General features: G+C 40.7%; 1 protein-coding gene across 2 annotated transcripts in view; it reads right to left on the minus strand.

Moving 5' to 3' along the window:
* Positions 1–4923: 4923 nt before the first annotated feature.
* ZNF318 (zinc finger protein 318) overlaps positions 4924–15212 on the minus strand; it is a 35330-nt gene continuing 25041 nt past the window's right edge. The window contains exon 8 of one of the 2 annotated variants that reach the window (XM_080916918.1): positions 4924–5310. In XM_080916918.1, the coding sequence (XP_080773044.1) occupies positions 5188–5310 (123 nt within the window). In that variant the 3' untranslated portion in view covers positions 4924–5187. Of the gene's footprint in view, positions 5311–11047; positions 15007–15212 lie in introns of those variants that run through there. The other variant, XM_080916917.1, reaches the window with a different exon arrangement.

The following is a 15212-nucleotide window of genomic DNA, read 5'->3' on the forward strand; positions in this document are numbered from 1 at the left end:
CTAAATGGGTCACAGAAGAAAACCCAAACCTGAAAATAATGAACCTGGGAAGGGACTAGTAGGGACTCAGGTGGTGGTGTTGAGAAAGAGACTGGAGACAAGATGGTGGAAGTACAGACTACATGTATGAAATTATTGAATAACAAAATAAATTTAAAAATGAAAACCCCCTTAGAAACCACTGCCTTCAAATCACTGATAGAATAAATTTAAGTTGTAGAATGCATTTTAACTTTGAAAGCAGAGCTTTATTATTAATATTATTTTTTACCAGATTAGATGAGATTTTTAAAAGCTGTCTTAAGGATGTTATGTGTATAGGTGTTTTGCCTGCATGTATATTGGAGCACTGTGTGTATGCAGTGCCCACTGAGACCAGAAAGGGTGTGGAATCCCCTGGAAATGGCACCACTCCACTTGACCTGTGACTATATTTCAAAATCAAAGGAGAAGTACTTGAGAAGACACTGACTGCTTCCCTCCATCCCCAACACACATAGCCCCAAACCAGATGTGGTAATACATCTGTATAATCCCAGACCTTGGAAGGTAGAAGCAGGATTGGGAGTTCAAGGCCATCCTCAGCTACAGATAAGTACAAGGCTAGCCTGGGCTATATGAGATCCTGTCTCAAAAAACCAAAACCAAAACAAACAAAACTCTAGCAACCAAAAGTAAAGTGAAGTAATGTAGCAGTATTTCAAAGAACAATTTCAAGTTCTTGACTCATCATCATTAGTCATTAGGGAAATGTAAATCAGGACCACAGTGGGGGACTGATTAAAACCCACTAGTCAGATAGTTGTTACTGTGTTGTCAGATATGGCAAGATGGACCCTTATACACTGTTGGTGACAATGTAAAATGGTGAAACAACACCTGAAGACAGTTTCCCAAAAAGGTAAAAAGTGTTACCATTAACAGTGCCTAATTCCACTGTAGCTATAACCAAAGAGAAATGAAACCTATGTTGAGGGAATGGAGGAATGACTGGTGTGTAAGAGAACCGACTTTCCCCATGAGGGCTGCTGCTTGATTCTCAGCACCCACACAGTTAGCCCTCGGCTAACGCCAGTTCCAAAGACTCCATCCCATGCCTTCTCCGGCCTACAGGAGCAGCAGCCTGTAGAGGTGCACAGACATCTGCAGGCAAAACATGCATAGACATTTTTATAAGTCCTAAAAAAGAAAATGTGCCCACCATCAAAACTATTTTGTTTTCATTTCTGTGGCTGACAAGCACATAGAAATGTGTCTGACAGAGGAAGTATAAAGCCGAGACACTGTGCTCTGTTCAATGTCTAGCACCTAATGCTCAGTAAGTAATGTATGCTGGTGAATGAACTGGAATACTGCACACAAGTTCACTTGGGTGTGAACACTGGTACTACTAGAAGAGAGGAGAAAAGAGGAAACAGGAAGGCTCAAGACAAGAAAGGCCACAGTGCAGGGAAGCTCAGCTGCCTAGGTGCAAGGTCTTTTCCTGTTTCTTTTCCTTTTTTTCTTTTGGCAGCACTTGGAAGTGAACTCAGGGATTGAACATGCTAGGCAAGTCTCTCCCACTGACTTATATTCCCAATTATGCATCTAATTTCTTATAACACATGGCTATCATATTTAAGATGTAAGCGATATGAGTAAACTAAGCTCAATTACAAACATCAAGTAACTACACTGGGCTGTGGTGGCATATACCTTTTTTGTTTTTGTTTTGTTTTGTTTTGTTTTGAGTTTCTCTATGTGACAGAGCCCTGATTGTCCTGGACTTATGTAGAGCAGGCTAGCCTTGAACTCACAGAGATCTACCTGCCTCTGCCTCCTGAGTGCTGGGATTAAAGACATGTGCCACAACATGATTTTAATCTCAGCACACTTGGAAGGCAGATCTGAGTTTGAGGTCAGCCTGGTCTACTGAGCAAGTTCCAGGACAGCCAGGACCATGTCTTGAAAAACAAAATGTAAAACCAACCAAACAAAATAATCAGATAACTAATTAAAAAAAAAAAACATGAAAATTTGCTTTGGCAGCAAACCAATCCTACTATTTACAGTCATTCACAAGACCAACTAATTAAGTTTAATTAGCATTGTAGTGCAAATTATGTGTCTCGTTAAATATGTGGCAAATGAGAGAATGTGGGGAAGTGTGGTGCAAACTATAAAGCTGCATTCGTGTATCACTCACTGTTCTCATGTGTCTGGCTAGCTTTGCAGGAAGTTTGATTGCAATTATAAACTACTAATTTTATGTCTCTCTAGACCTGCTCATATATATGACCACATGCTTGTGACTTCTAAGGCAATGCCAAGAACGTTGAGCTAGACGTGTGGTAAACACTACCCCTCATTCAAAAGGCTCATCAGGCAGAAAAATGGCAAACAGAGGTCGGGGCTACACAAGGGCTCCTGTCCCAACAGCAACAGCATGCTCCCTAAGCAAAAACAAATGCCAACAAACTTTATTCTAGGTAACTTTCTAAAACTTTAATTGATTAGAGGTCTGGAGAGATGAATCAGTGATTGAAGACAATTGTTCTGGTAGACATAGGGGCTCAATTCCCAGCATCCACATGGCAGCTCACAACCATCCAGAACTCTGGTTCCAGGATACACAATGCCCTCTCTTCTTTTCTTTTTTTTTAATTTTTGGATTTCTCTGGTTTTCTTTTCTTTCTTTATTTTTTTTTTTTTTTAAGATTTACTTATTATATATAAGTAGACTGTAGCTATCTTCAGACACACCAGAAGAGGACATTGGATCCCATTACAGATGGTTGTGAGCCACCATGGGGTTGCTGGAATTTGAACTCAGGACCTCTGGAAGAGCAGTCGGTGCTCTTAACCACTGAGCCGTCTCTCCAGCTCAACACAATGCCCTCTTTTGACTTCTGCAAGCATACATGTGGCACACAGGCATACATGCAAGCAAAACACTCATATTCATGAATATTCAATAAATTAAAAAACAATTGACTAGAAAACTTTTGAAAGGAAAATAACTCAGTTCTAATAAGTTAATGAAAAATTACTTGTTTTTTAAAACTCTTATTGCCAATTTTACTTGTGTTTTCTCACTGTATTAGCTCTTACACTAGAAAGCTCTACTTTTTGTAGTTTATATTTTTTAATAAAAAAAAAGAGGGGTAGAAAATGTCATTTAGTAATAGGACCCATGCCTGATTCACAAGGAATTGGGCTCAATCCTCAGCATCTCGGTATCCACCACACACAGACACACAGCAGAGAGGAAGAAAGGGAAGAAACAGACTGAGAAAGACTGCCTGACTGAGTTTCCTTTCTTACACACAGCGACCCCTAACGTGAGAGAGTTTGAGTGTGTGGTTGCCCCACAGCATCTTCCTCAATTTCCAGCACCATCTCACCCTCCAAGCTTTTGTTTTGTTTTCATTTTGGAGACAAGTTTTCCCTGGGTCCATCTGGCGGTCCTGGAACTCAGTCTGTGAACAGATTGGCCTTAAACTCAGAGATCCACCTGCTTCTGCCTCCTGAGGGCTGGGATTAAAGGCGTGGCCACCACTGCCCAGCTTCCGTTTATCATTTCCATATATGTGGATTCCAGCATATTAAATACAAGCCTAATGGGAAAGCATCATTCAGAAATTGTTCCCTCCACCTGCCACAGCCATGGAGTCCCTACAGTGCTGGAGAATTGAGGTGTAAGCAGCTAGTGAGCTAGCATGTAACAAGAATCACAATTCAAAATGAGGGCTAGGGACCAAAACATTTGACTGTCCCTGGGAAGAGGAATGTAACAGGTGATGGAGAAAGTGGTAACAAAATGGTGGTCATCTTGGCCCGTTTGTTTTCCACCAACTACAAGCAGGTCATGCTTTAGAAATCTCTCCATAGCAAAAGACCCTGAAATACTTTACTTCTCATCTAATGGCTTCAGTTATACATGTTCTTTTTAGGTTAATGATCATAGTGTTGCATTTCTGAAAGTTAACAAAACCGCAGAATTGGACAGTAAACTACATGTCCAGGATGCTAAAAAGGTCTGGATCTACAAATCAGCAGCAAAATTAGGCTACCAGTTTTCTGGATAGCTTTGTAACTGTTATAGATGAAATTTCAATGATCACAGGAGTTTAAAGGGTTAAGTGAAGTTTTATTGAGTTCTAGCTGTCCTTCCCACTCTGGTACTCAGTCTACAATATCTAAGACAGGCTTATAAAAGCTCCATGTAAGCAGCGTTTTAGATGAGCAGAGTAAGTTCTATACTCTGTATAGTAACTGTAAGAACACTTGTGTACCCTGTGTACCAGAGTTTCAGTGTCTACAGAGGCAATAAGACTGGAAAGGCTGCAGAGATGGCTCAGGGGTTAGTAGCACTGGTTGCTTTCCCAGAGGACCTGGATTAAATTTCCAGTACCCACATGGTGGCTCACAACTGTCTGTAACTCCAGTTTCAGGGGGCTTTATACCTTCTTCTGGTCTCCAAAGGTTTGTGTGCATGAATTAATGTGAGTGCATGTGGGTCTCACTATGTAGCCCTGGCTAGCCCAGAGCTCACTTTATAGATCAGGGTAACCTCTCCTTATGAGTGCTAAAATTAAAGGAATGTCCCACCATACACAGATTAGCGCTTTTAAAATCCTCCTTGTGACTGTCCCTCCTTGAGCCTTCTCTGCTCATCTGTACACCATTTTTCTAAGACCACATCCAACTTTACCTTTATTCTTACATGAACTAGAAAGGGATGCTAGAACCAAGGAAAATTTCACCTAAAGATTCTGGAACTCATGGTCCAGAAAGAATAGGAAAACCTGAAGTCCAGTTTTCTTGTAACTACATTTATTTATTAATGCACATGTCATGGTATATGTAGAGTCAGAGGACAACCAATAGGGATTATCTCTGTCTTTCCACTATGTGGTTCCCAGGGATCAAACTTAGGGCACCAGGCTTGGCAGGAAGTATTTTACTGACTATATAAAACATCTTACCAGTTCCCACAATTTTAACATCAGAGGTGGAGTTTAATAATGTACTTAATGCTAGATAAGGTATCTCTTCTTAGCTTGTTCTTCCTCTAGATATAAGGACATGACACACACATTTACTCACCCAATCACTGTTTCCTGGTAGCTAAAATGAAAGGGCTTTCTCCATATAGTTGCAAAAAGCCAGACCCACCTTCTGTAAGTCAGACCTAACAGGGATTGTCTACTGGCCACAAGGACGCACATTATTTCCATAATCTCTGTGGTTTTTATCCCTGCATTCCTGGAGCAGAAATGTCTGCTTTAGTCCTTCCTTTTGAAAATGTGAAGACTTCTGGGACTGCCCCTGGAAAGAAAAGAAGATAGATTAGTGAGAGGCAGTAACAATGTGATAGTAATTATTGCTAAATAATTACTAATTATTAGTAAATATGTAGGGAGGTACAGGAAAGTTGAATAGAATCAGAGGAAAAATGCAATAATGCTTCAGCATGGGTTTTATGTTTTTGCTTTCTCCACATTTTTTATTTTTAGATTTATTTTTAATATGTGAGTACACTGTCACTCTCTCCAGAGACACCAGAGGCATCAGCTCTCATTACAGGTGGCTGTGAGCCATCATGTGGTTGCTGGAAATTGAACTCAGGAACTTTGGAAGAGCAGGCAGTCTTCTTAACTGATGAGCTCTCTCTCCAGCCCATATTTAAAGACTTTTTAAACTTTGGTTGTGCAAGAGCATGCACTCATACGTGTGTGGTGGTGGTGGTTGGGGGTGAACATGAGTGAGGGTTCCCAGAGAAGCCACAAGGCATGAGATCTCCTAAAGCTGGAGTTACAGGTGGCTGTGAGCCACCTGATGTGCATGCTGGGAACTAACCAGTACATGCTTCGGTCCTCTGAACTGTCTCCAACCCTTCCTTACACTATCTTTTGTTCTTTCATTATATAATTGTTTCTATTTTTTCCTACTCATTCATTCACTTACCTTAAACATATTTTCTACAAAACTCCTTAATTTTATGTTTGTGTGTGTGGGGTTATGTATGTAGGTACAAACATGTAGAAATCAGAGGGCAACTTATGGGAGTAAGTTTTTGTACCATATGGGTGGGACTAACCTCCCTCGGGTCATCAGCCTTGGCAGCAAGTACCTTTAACTGCTGAGCCATCTCACCAACCCCAAACCTTTCTGTATGCATTCATTTATTGATCTGGATCATTCATGAATGGAAGTAAAAAAAGCATGTAAGGGTTAAAGTCATTACATCTAGATATGTATTATATTCTGTTCTCTTGTCTGTAGGAACAACTTTGATTTCTGCTGTGGACCTGTATTAAAGTAAGCTTTGTGAAGACAAATGTCTTGATTTATAACATTTAGTGTCCAATTGTTTGTACATAAGTAGGATAAAAAAATAGTTGGAGATTCTTGAAGAGGGTATATTGCCCTGAGAACAATAATTTATTAAGTCTTGAGGGGAAAAAATCAGGACCCACTTGTACTGATGGAAAGAAAACAAATGACAGAGGTTAAACTCAGGGATGTACTACATAGGAAAGACACAGCTTTGAAAAAATGGTTTTTAGCACACAGAAGGATTAAAACAAATCCTGGAACTATAATTTTTTAATACCAGACAACTCCAACGTAATCTTGTCTTGTGTGTGTGAATACATATGTGTATAAAATATTTTTCATTGTCAGAAGATTGAAATACAAGAGACAAAACAGATAAAAATAAAATTCTTCTTTTCCACCTGAAAGGTAATCTTTTATGTTTTTGTTTCTACCGATAAATGAGATGGTTTTAGTTTTGCTGAAATGTCAAGATGTTAGGACATGAAACATTTTATTACTCCTTCAGCTAGATCACAGGAATTCTGGAGTCTGACCAGCTGACCTCAGCGTGCTTATTTGGCTGGAAGGAAAGAAGAATCCAGTTGAAAAGCAGAGTTCTCAAAATGCCTCCAGCCTTTTCTGAATAGCTTAGTTTAGTCAGTTTACCTCCTTACCATCTCAGTTTCTTTTGGAGGAGGTGTAAGAGCAGTGTTCCCCACCTAACCTGCTACTACCATTCCAGAATGTTACTGAAAGAGGGGACCACTTGTGAACCTGGGCACATTAACTGCCAGAGAGCTTTGTACACAAAGAACCAGAACAGGAGAACAAAAAGACAGATGGCTTCTAGAATGCTAAGCACCCAGCAGACACAAGCAGCAATCGAGTTTTTAATCCATATACAAATTGCTAAGTATTAACAGTCAGTTAAGGAAAATAGCTATCACCACACTGATTTTTTCCAACAACATTTTTATTAAAATTTTCTATTTGCTAGGCAATTGTGCACCATAAATACAAAGGGGAAAAAGCACAGTAAGCAAAAAATGACTTAATAGTGCCGTTAGTGGGCATATATTAGCCAAAAAACACATAGAGATGAAATTATAACCATGTTAAATGCATCAGCATAAGCATACACACTTATGGATATTTTCTTCCAATTGTATATGGGTAAGAATATCTGGAAACTGACTATTTTTTTATTATAAAGTCTAAAAATTGTACTATACATGATTCTATGATTGCATTGAGAATTAAATTATATAAACAAGCCAGATATGTTGGCATATGCCAGTAATCCTGGCCCTTGGGAGGCTAAGGCAAGAAGACTTTTGCAAATTTAGGTCTAGCCTTTTCTGCACGGTTAATTCTAGGCCAGCCTGGGCTAGTGTGAGAAGCTGTCTTAAAAAAAAAAAAAAAAAAACAAATCACTAGACCAAAATGAAATTAAATAAGCATAACTGCAAAATCAAAATCTACCTAGTCCCAATGGATCAGTAAATATATCTATAAAATACTCCTGCACCTAAGGCTCAAGGAACATGTGGCAAGGGAACAGAAAGCTTGTAAGACAGAGGACCAGTGAGTTTTCTGTGAGACTGTGTCTCCTACTAATGTCAGGAGGTTCACCCATAAAGTCCATCATGACTGCCTAAACATCAGCTGACCAAGGAAGATACCAACAGACAAATCTATGAGGCTTCAACCTACACAAGGAACTGCGGGAAACAGAGGAATGCTGAGAAACAGTCTTCTTCAGAGAAGAGCACATCATTTGATTATTCAATGTAAATGGTCAACCCTGAAAACATGCATACACAGGACATTAAATAGACTGAACAGGTTACAGTTAGACATATATATGTACATTAATGAAAAAGTGGGACCTGGATTTAAAACAGAGCAAGGAGGGGTATATAGGAGGGTTTGGAGTGAGAAAAGGAAAGGAAGAAATGTTTTAACTATAATCTTGAAAAGAAAAAAAATTCTCTGAAAGAACCACATAGGTATTCACACTACACTGGGCTAGACAGTCACTAATTATACAACTGTATGAAAAATGCAAACTCTAAATAAAGTCAAATGTACTTACAATCCCAAACTACCTGCTTATTTCTACATTGCCACCGAAGTTATCAATAAATGAGGACTTAGATTCTTACTGGATCTAGTATGTAATCTAGTATGTAATCTCCTTATGAGGAGATCCAGTTCTTTGAAATACATGAAAATGAAACCCCCTCTCTCCTCTCGTAACTGCTCCCTACTCTTCTCTCTGAGCATCCTTCCACTTGCCCTCCCACCCCATCCCCTAAAATCGCATGTCCATCTCCTTCAGTCCCAGAAGCTGATGACCATATAAGACATATTTTTGCAAGCTCTATTGCCAAAACCTTCCCCCTGCCTTTTTCCTTTGTTAGAGATGAAATGGAATGGTTGGGTGAGAATACTTTTACTATATTGCTCAGTAGTGTTATCAGAAAGATCACTAGAGTATTCTAGGCTCTATGAAACCAGTGATAAATAAAGATGAAATATGCAGCAGAAAAAAGCATTCACAAAGTAAAGGAGACTTTCAGGGAATAATTCAAATGAACTGGGTGAAAGTAGGCATTTGTCCATATTTAAACACAACTGTTAATTTCTCACTGCTGAAGTTATCCAGTAAGAATTGTTTAGGGGGAAGGGGGAACTAAAGAGATAGCTTAGCAGTTAAGAGCACTAGCTTTTAGGTATTCCAGAGTACCTGTGTTCAATTCCCAGCACCTACATGGCAGCTCACACCTGTCTGTAATTCAAGAACTGGGGCTTCTGACATGGTCACACAGACATACATGCAGACAAAACATCAATGAATGTAAAGATAAATTTTTTAAAAATTGGTCTTGACTTAAACATAATTCTATTGCAACAAAGCCTGTGTCAAAAACCAGAGCCCATTCCTAACCTCCAAGGTCAAACTTTTTTTGAAATCTATTTTTAAAGATTTTTTTTTTAAATGAGTACACTGTAGTTGTCTCCAGACACACCAGAAGAGGACACTGGATCCCATTACAGATGGTTGTGAGCCACCATGTGGTTGCTGGGAATTGAACTCGGGACCTCTGGAAAAGCAGACAGTGCTCCTGAGCCATTTCTCCAGCCCCATGACCAAACTTTTATACCATAATAAGATAAACCTTTAAAATGTCTAAGTAGCAGCTGCTGGACTAGAGTTCTGCACTTTCACATGGTTCTCTGGATGGGCCCCAAAGCTAAATGCCATTTATCAAAGGGCGATGCCAGCACTTCCTGCAAACTACAGTGTCCTAAAAGCTGTTCCTTCTGTTGGTTTAGGGTAGAGCTGAAGTATGCCATTCCTTCAACTCTTAGAAGGGACTATTCTAGGGGAAAGGCTAAATGTATAGACAACTTTGGAATAAGCCCTGAAGCCATTGTGAAATTAGCCTTCTAATAAGGCTCAGTGTTCTCTGTGTAGTTTTAGGATCTAGCTGCCTATGCTAGATTTGCCCTCCTCTGATACTGCCTTGTCCCTTCCTACTCCTCTCAAGTATCCCCTCCTAACCTAGAGGTTCTTACTCTGAAAGGGAGTAAAGTTAAATCTAGGTATGATTAATCCCTCTCCCAGTGGAACTGAGGCCTAAAAGTCAGAACAAACTGGCATTTAAATTTGTTTTTCCTTAAATTCCCATAGATAACCTCCTACAAGAAAGTGATCTCTTTTTGAATTTAAGCTTTTCTAAGGGCAGTTTTTTGAGTCCCTCTATGGTTTCCAGGCCAAGAGTACACTCACACTTTAGTTGAACATGCTTAAGTCTGATGACCCCAGTCCAGTCCCCAGAATCAACTCCACAAAGCTGTCTTCTCACACCCATGTGCATGTGTTTTCAGTCACACATTCTCTCCCACTCCTACCAAGGTTACTCAGGATTCTGTACATATTTGGTTCCGAGATGAGCTAATAATCCTCATCTTTAAAGGAATAAAGACAATATGCCAGCTAGAACACAATGACTTAAAGCAACTTGTCCAAAACCACAGCAAAGAAAATGGCCGAGACATAGTCAAGGATCTCGGTCTCTCATATCCATGCCTTTTTGCTTCAGAGGCCAGGACTTGTAAGTTGGAATTAAGACTTTAGAATATTCTCACCAAATTCAATCTAGGAAACAGGGCAGGAATCCTGCAGAAAGGACTTGAAGGGATGCTGAGGAGCAGGTGGAGGCTGGCTCTGCTCAAGTCTCTGTTGAGCCAGGTTACATACGTCTGACAAAGGAACAGCAGAAAGAAACGGAAAGAGGGTAGGAAGCCTGAGGCCTGAGTTCCCTGACTCCCAAGTGCACCTCACCAAACACTTGAATATCCTTCTGGGGCTCCATTTCCAGAAGCACCTAGGGGGAGCCAAATTTCCTTTACACTCAGGCAGCACAGGGTATACTGTACAATCTAAGATTCTGATGAGAAGGAGGAAGTGGCTCTGGAGAAGGACAGCTGCAGGCTGGGGTAGACAACAGGGCAGCCCTTCACTATTCTAGTTTCTCTTGAAGCTCAAATTTGTGTGGTGTCAAGACAAATAGAAAGTAGGATTAACACATTAAAAATGAATTTAAACTTGTCCAAGCCAACTTCATAAATTCTTTAATCTTTTATTAAACAAAATGTACAACCCAAAACATCACTCTATGGTAGTAATAACTTGGGTAAGGAGAGGTAGAGGGTTACATCTATGTTTGTCCAACAGAGAGTGAGTCCAATCCCAATTCCAGATCTTCTAGAGTTCACAACAGAAATGGCTGATAAACAATTTAACATAAAATGTACTAGATCACAATATAATGAGCATTATATATTTGAAAGGCCATTTCAAAACTAAAAGTGACCTCTGAAACACAAATGTTCCTGGTACTGAGCCAGGAATAAGCCTTACCGCTTTGTCGTCTTCCAAAACTGAGCCTGCCAGTTTTTCTTTCACTTACTGAAGCCATTTCCAAACAAGTCTGCAGGTGACTAGGATCATTTGAAGCAAAGGCAACAAAGTAAGGAGCTAATATGTCAGTGAGGAAAGTTAAAACAGCAATCAGGACTATTCACACTGCATTCCTAACAATGTTAAGGCAGACCCATCCGAATGAATGGAAACCTAAGGGAGAAACAATCTTTTTCTTCAAAATCTTTCCATTTCAGCAAGCTTTCTGGTGTTTCTTCCAGAGATCTGTCAGATGCCAAGAAAAGTAGGTAGGTATACAACACAGTAATTGAAGTCAGCTGTTTCCCATCCCCCCTCACATTCCAGAAATGGCAGCCTCAAAGCCAAAATCAAAGAACACTTTGTGGTGAGCCAGATAAGACATTTGACTTTAATGACAAAGAAATTTTAAAAATTAACAGAAAATATTTTTTTTTTTACAGATATGTAGAGAAGTTGTTAAAACTTATTTTGTCTAGTATTTTAAAGGGAAAGAAGGGGGAGACGGTTTTTTTGTTTTTTTTTTTAGCTCCAATGAACATTTACTATGCCGGTTCCAGATGAGATTGCCAGCTAGTCCTGGGATCCGATTTCTAAAATCCAATGACTCATCCATTCAAGTAGTCCTGACTGTTACAGTCATAAACACTGGACCCTGTGTGGTCTGGGATAACATCAACTGCAGCTTCTTGTTTAGGCATTTCCTGAGGGCTCTCATTGCCTCCAACTACCTGATCCCTTGAGGGGGAGCCTGAGGTTGGAGCTTTTACCAAATTCAAAGCACTGCCATTGTCTTCACTCTCTTGAGGAACTTCTTCCTCTGAGACAGACACATTCACAATTTCTGGAGGTGGTGATCCCATCTCCAAGGAGCTACACTTGAGAAAGTCATTTGGCCCAGAAAGTGGAGAACATAGTTTTTCTTTTGGAACTCCAGGTGTCCGTGTGACAAAATCCACAAGATCTGGAAGGCAAGGAGATGGTCCAAGGCCTGAAGGACCGACTGTTGTGGATTCCATTCTGAGTAAATCTTTCTGTAGTGGTGAAGTTTCTTTTACTTCCTCAGACAACATTCCTCCAGCCAAGAGGTCAAGGGCTTGGTGTGTTCTTTCACCTCCTAAGTCATGGTCAACATTTTCCATAGGGTGTCCAGTTTCCAAAGAGTTAGAGGTGATTCTTCCATTTCTAGAATTAGATGAGCTATATGCACCCTCTGTTTCAAAATTAAGCACCAAAGTTTTGGGCGATTCTAATGGAAATCCAGAAAAAGATGGTACTGGTTCAATGTCAGTGGGACTGGAAGGATTACATACTACAGATGACACAGAATTTTCTTGACATATTTTCTGTGACAGAGCAGTTGGCGATCTCTGTGTTTGTTCTACCCAAGAACTGCAGAAATTGGCATGCATATCCCCCAGATTCCTCAGAGCTGCAAATCCTTCTACCTCTAAATGTGTAGTGTCAAAGTTTTCCAACGCTTTGCTTTCTACTGTCACAGTTAGTTCTGAATGGGTACCTTGTAGGTCCATAGCTTCCACTCCTGGGTTCTCTGGCCTCTCCCAAGTCTCTTGTCTCTTTAAACACATACCTGATCCAGCTGGGGACAGCAGTAGTTCAGGCATGCCTTTTGGATTCTGAAGCAATGATGGAAATGAATCTTTTTTTGTCCTTTTGGAAGGGAGAGACTGACTCAATTCAATTACTACCTTACTTGTATTTTCATGTCCTGTCATCAATTTACTAGACTGTTCTGCCTCTTTGTCAACTGTTGACAACTTGGGTTGTCCTATTTCTCCTTCCCATGGATTTCTGTTGCCATGGTTTAAATTAGAATCTTCTATGCTGTGGAGTCCAATGTTGTCACCTTCTTCTTCAGCTGCTACCTTTCCTTTTAGTTCAGTGTTTCTCTTCACGTCATTTTCTCTGCAATCCTCTGACTTGTACACCTCTTGGTTCTTGTTCTGGTTATCTATGAGGTCAATTTCTACCAACTTCTGAGATCCGTTGGTTTGACAGTGCTCATCTAGCAGATGAGCAGTTGAGTCTGCAGCCGGTGGCCCTCCCAGGTCAAATTTGATTTTCCCCTCTGGAGGTCTGTCCTTATCAGTGTCACTTTGGAATGAACCAGAAGTCCACATAACCAAAGTGTCTGTCTTTGGGGAAACTGTTTCATAAGGCCTATTTTGGTATAATCTTGTCAGAGGCTGTAGAAAGCTATAGGTGCTGTCTCTGCTTTTAGGGTTTATTTGATCTACAACAGACCATTTCCCTATGGACTCCAGACCTGTTGAGATAGGATTTTCAACATTGCTGATTTCAGTAGCAGTGGCCAAAGTACCATCTTGAGGCAGGTACTCTGGGGATACACTACTGTTTAAAGCAGAAGTGGAAGAGATACCTGAACTTCCCGTTCTAGAATGACTATTGCTTTCCCCGTTGGCCAATGGACTACTACTCAGCTTAGTCTCATGAGCCCCCTTTCCACCACTACTGTAGAATATATCATACAGGTCCTTAGCATTGGCTGTGGCTAAGCATGAATTTCGCTTTTCTAACTTTTTGGCCTGTTCACTGAATACACTTGAGAGGGGTGGTGGAGGTCGTACTAACATAGAGATTAGGGTCTGGTCCCGATCACTCTCACTCACCCCAGGAGCTGTCTCATCAGAAGGAATTGCAGCTGGTTGTTCTGAGGCCATGAAGGCCACAGGCAACCCCGGGTTCAAAATGTTAGGACGGTGGAACCCAAAACTGAAAGTCTGAGATACCACTGAATTAGATTTTACTGGGGTTAAGACAACATTTGCTTGAGCAGATGGAGCAGATAGTTGAGGTACAACCAGGGGTGGTGGAGGTGGGGGTGGTGGAGGTGGGGGTGGAGGTGGTGGAGGTGGAAGTAGAGCCAGCATTTGCTCAGGTACTTGGGATGTCTCATTCTTTTCAGCCAGTTCCACTCTTTCCTCTGGAGACCCTTTTAGGACCACTTCTTCTCCTCCAAAAGCTTTGGAAATGATATCTGGAGGCAAGAGAAGATCTGATGAAGACTCTTTAACCACTGGCAGAGGCTTGGTAGAGGTTCCAGATGACTTGATAGACAGAAAGGTATTAAGAGGAGCAGGCTTGCTCACTGTGGCTGAACCTGACTTTCGGAGTACTGTAGACGGGATAGGCAAGTTGGGTCGAATCTTAGTTTGTGTTGAAGTTGTAACGACAGGTGTCCAGGGACTGGTATGTGCAACTACAGTTTTTCCAGAAAGCTTGATTTTGATGGGCTTTGCCTTTACGACTTCAGCTTTGCCGTCATCTCTGTCCTTACTGGGTTCCACAGTGTCTTCCTTAGGGGCACCTGGGGTCACCACTGAACTTTTTTCTTCTTCTTTTTCTGGCTTCTTCCAACTGAACTTTCCAAAAGAAGATGCTAGTGATGAGTCCTTCTTTACCTCTTCTTTTACTTGGAATTTGAAGTTAGCATTCCTCTTAATTTCACCTTTCTCAGGGGAGTTTCCACCCTCACAGAGTTGGTCCTCTAGTTCTCCAGAGGCTTTGTCATCTTCCTTTGCTTCTTTCACAATTTTTGCCTTTTTTTCTATTTTCTCCTCCTTTGGTTTCTCATTAAGTTTTCGTTTTAGCTCATTTTGCCGTCGTCGCTCTGTCTCTAGGACGACAGCCAAGCCAGCTTGGCGGTCAAGATTTCTTCGTTCTTCATACAATGGGTTTTCTTCCACATATTTCTGGAAAGAGAAAATATAAAGTTTTAATGAGTTGTCAAGTTGATATATAAGAGAAAATCTTGGCTCTTGCCACAGCTGCAACTCATTTAAAGAATAAATTGCTAGAACAATCTTTTCAAGAGTTAGGACTGAGAACTTCCTAGTGTGAGATGGGATGTGAACTGTTGGCAGCTAACTCTACATTAGACGTGGCTGAAGGAATTAGT

This window comes from Micromys minutus (genome assembly GCF_963924665.1).
Source record: "Micromys minutus genome assembly, chromosome: 5".
Lineage (NCBI taxonomy): Eukaryota > Metazoa > Chordata > Mammalia > Rodentia > Muridae > Micromys > Micromys minutus.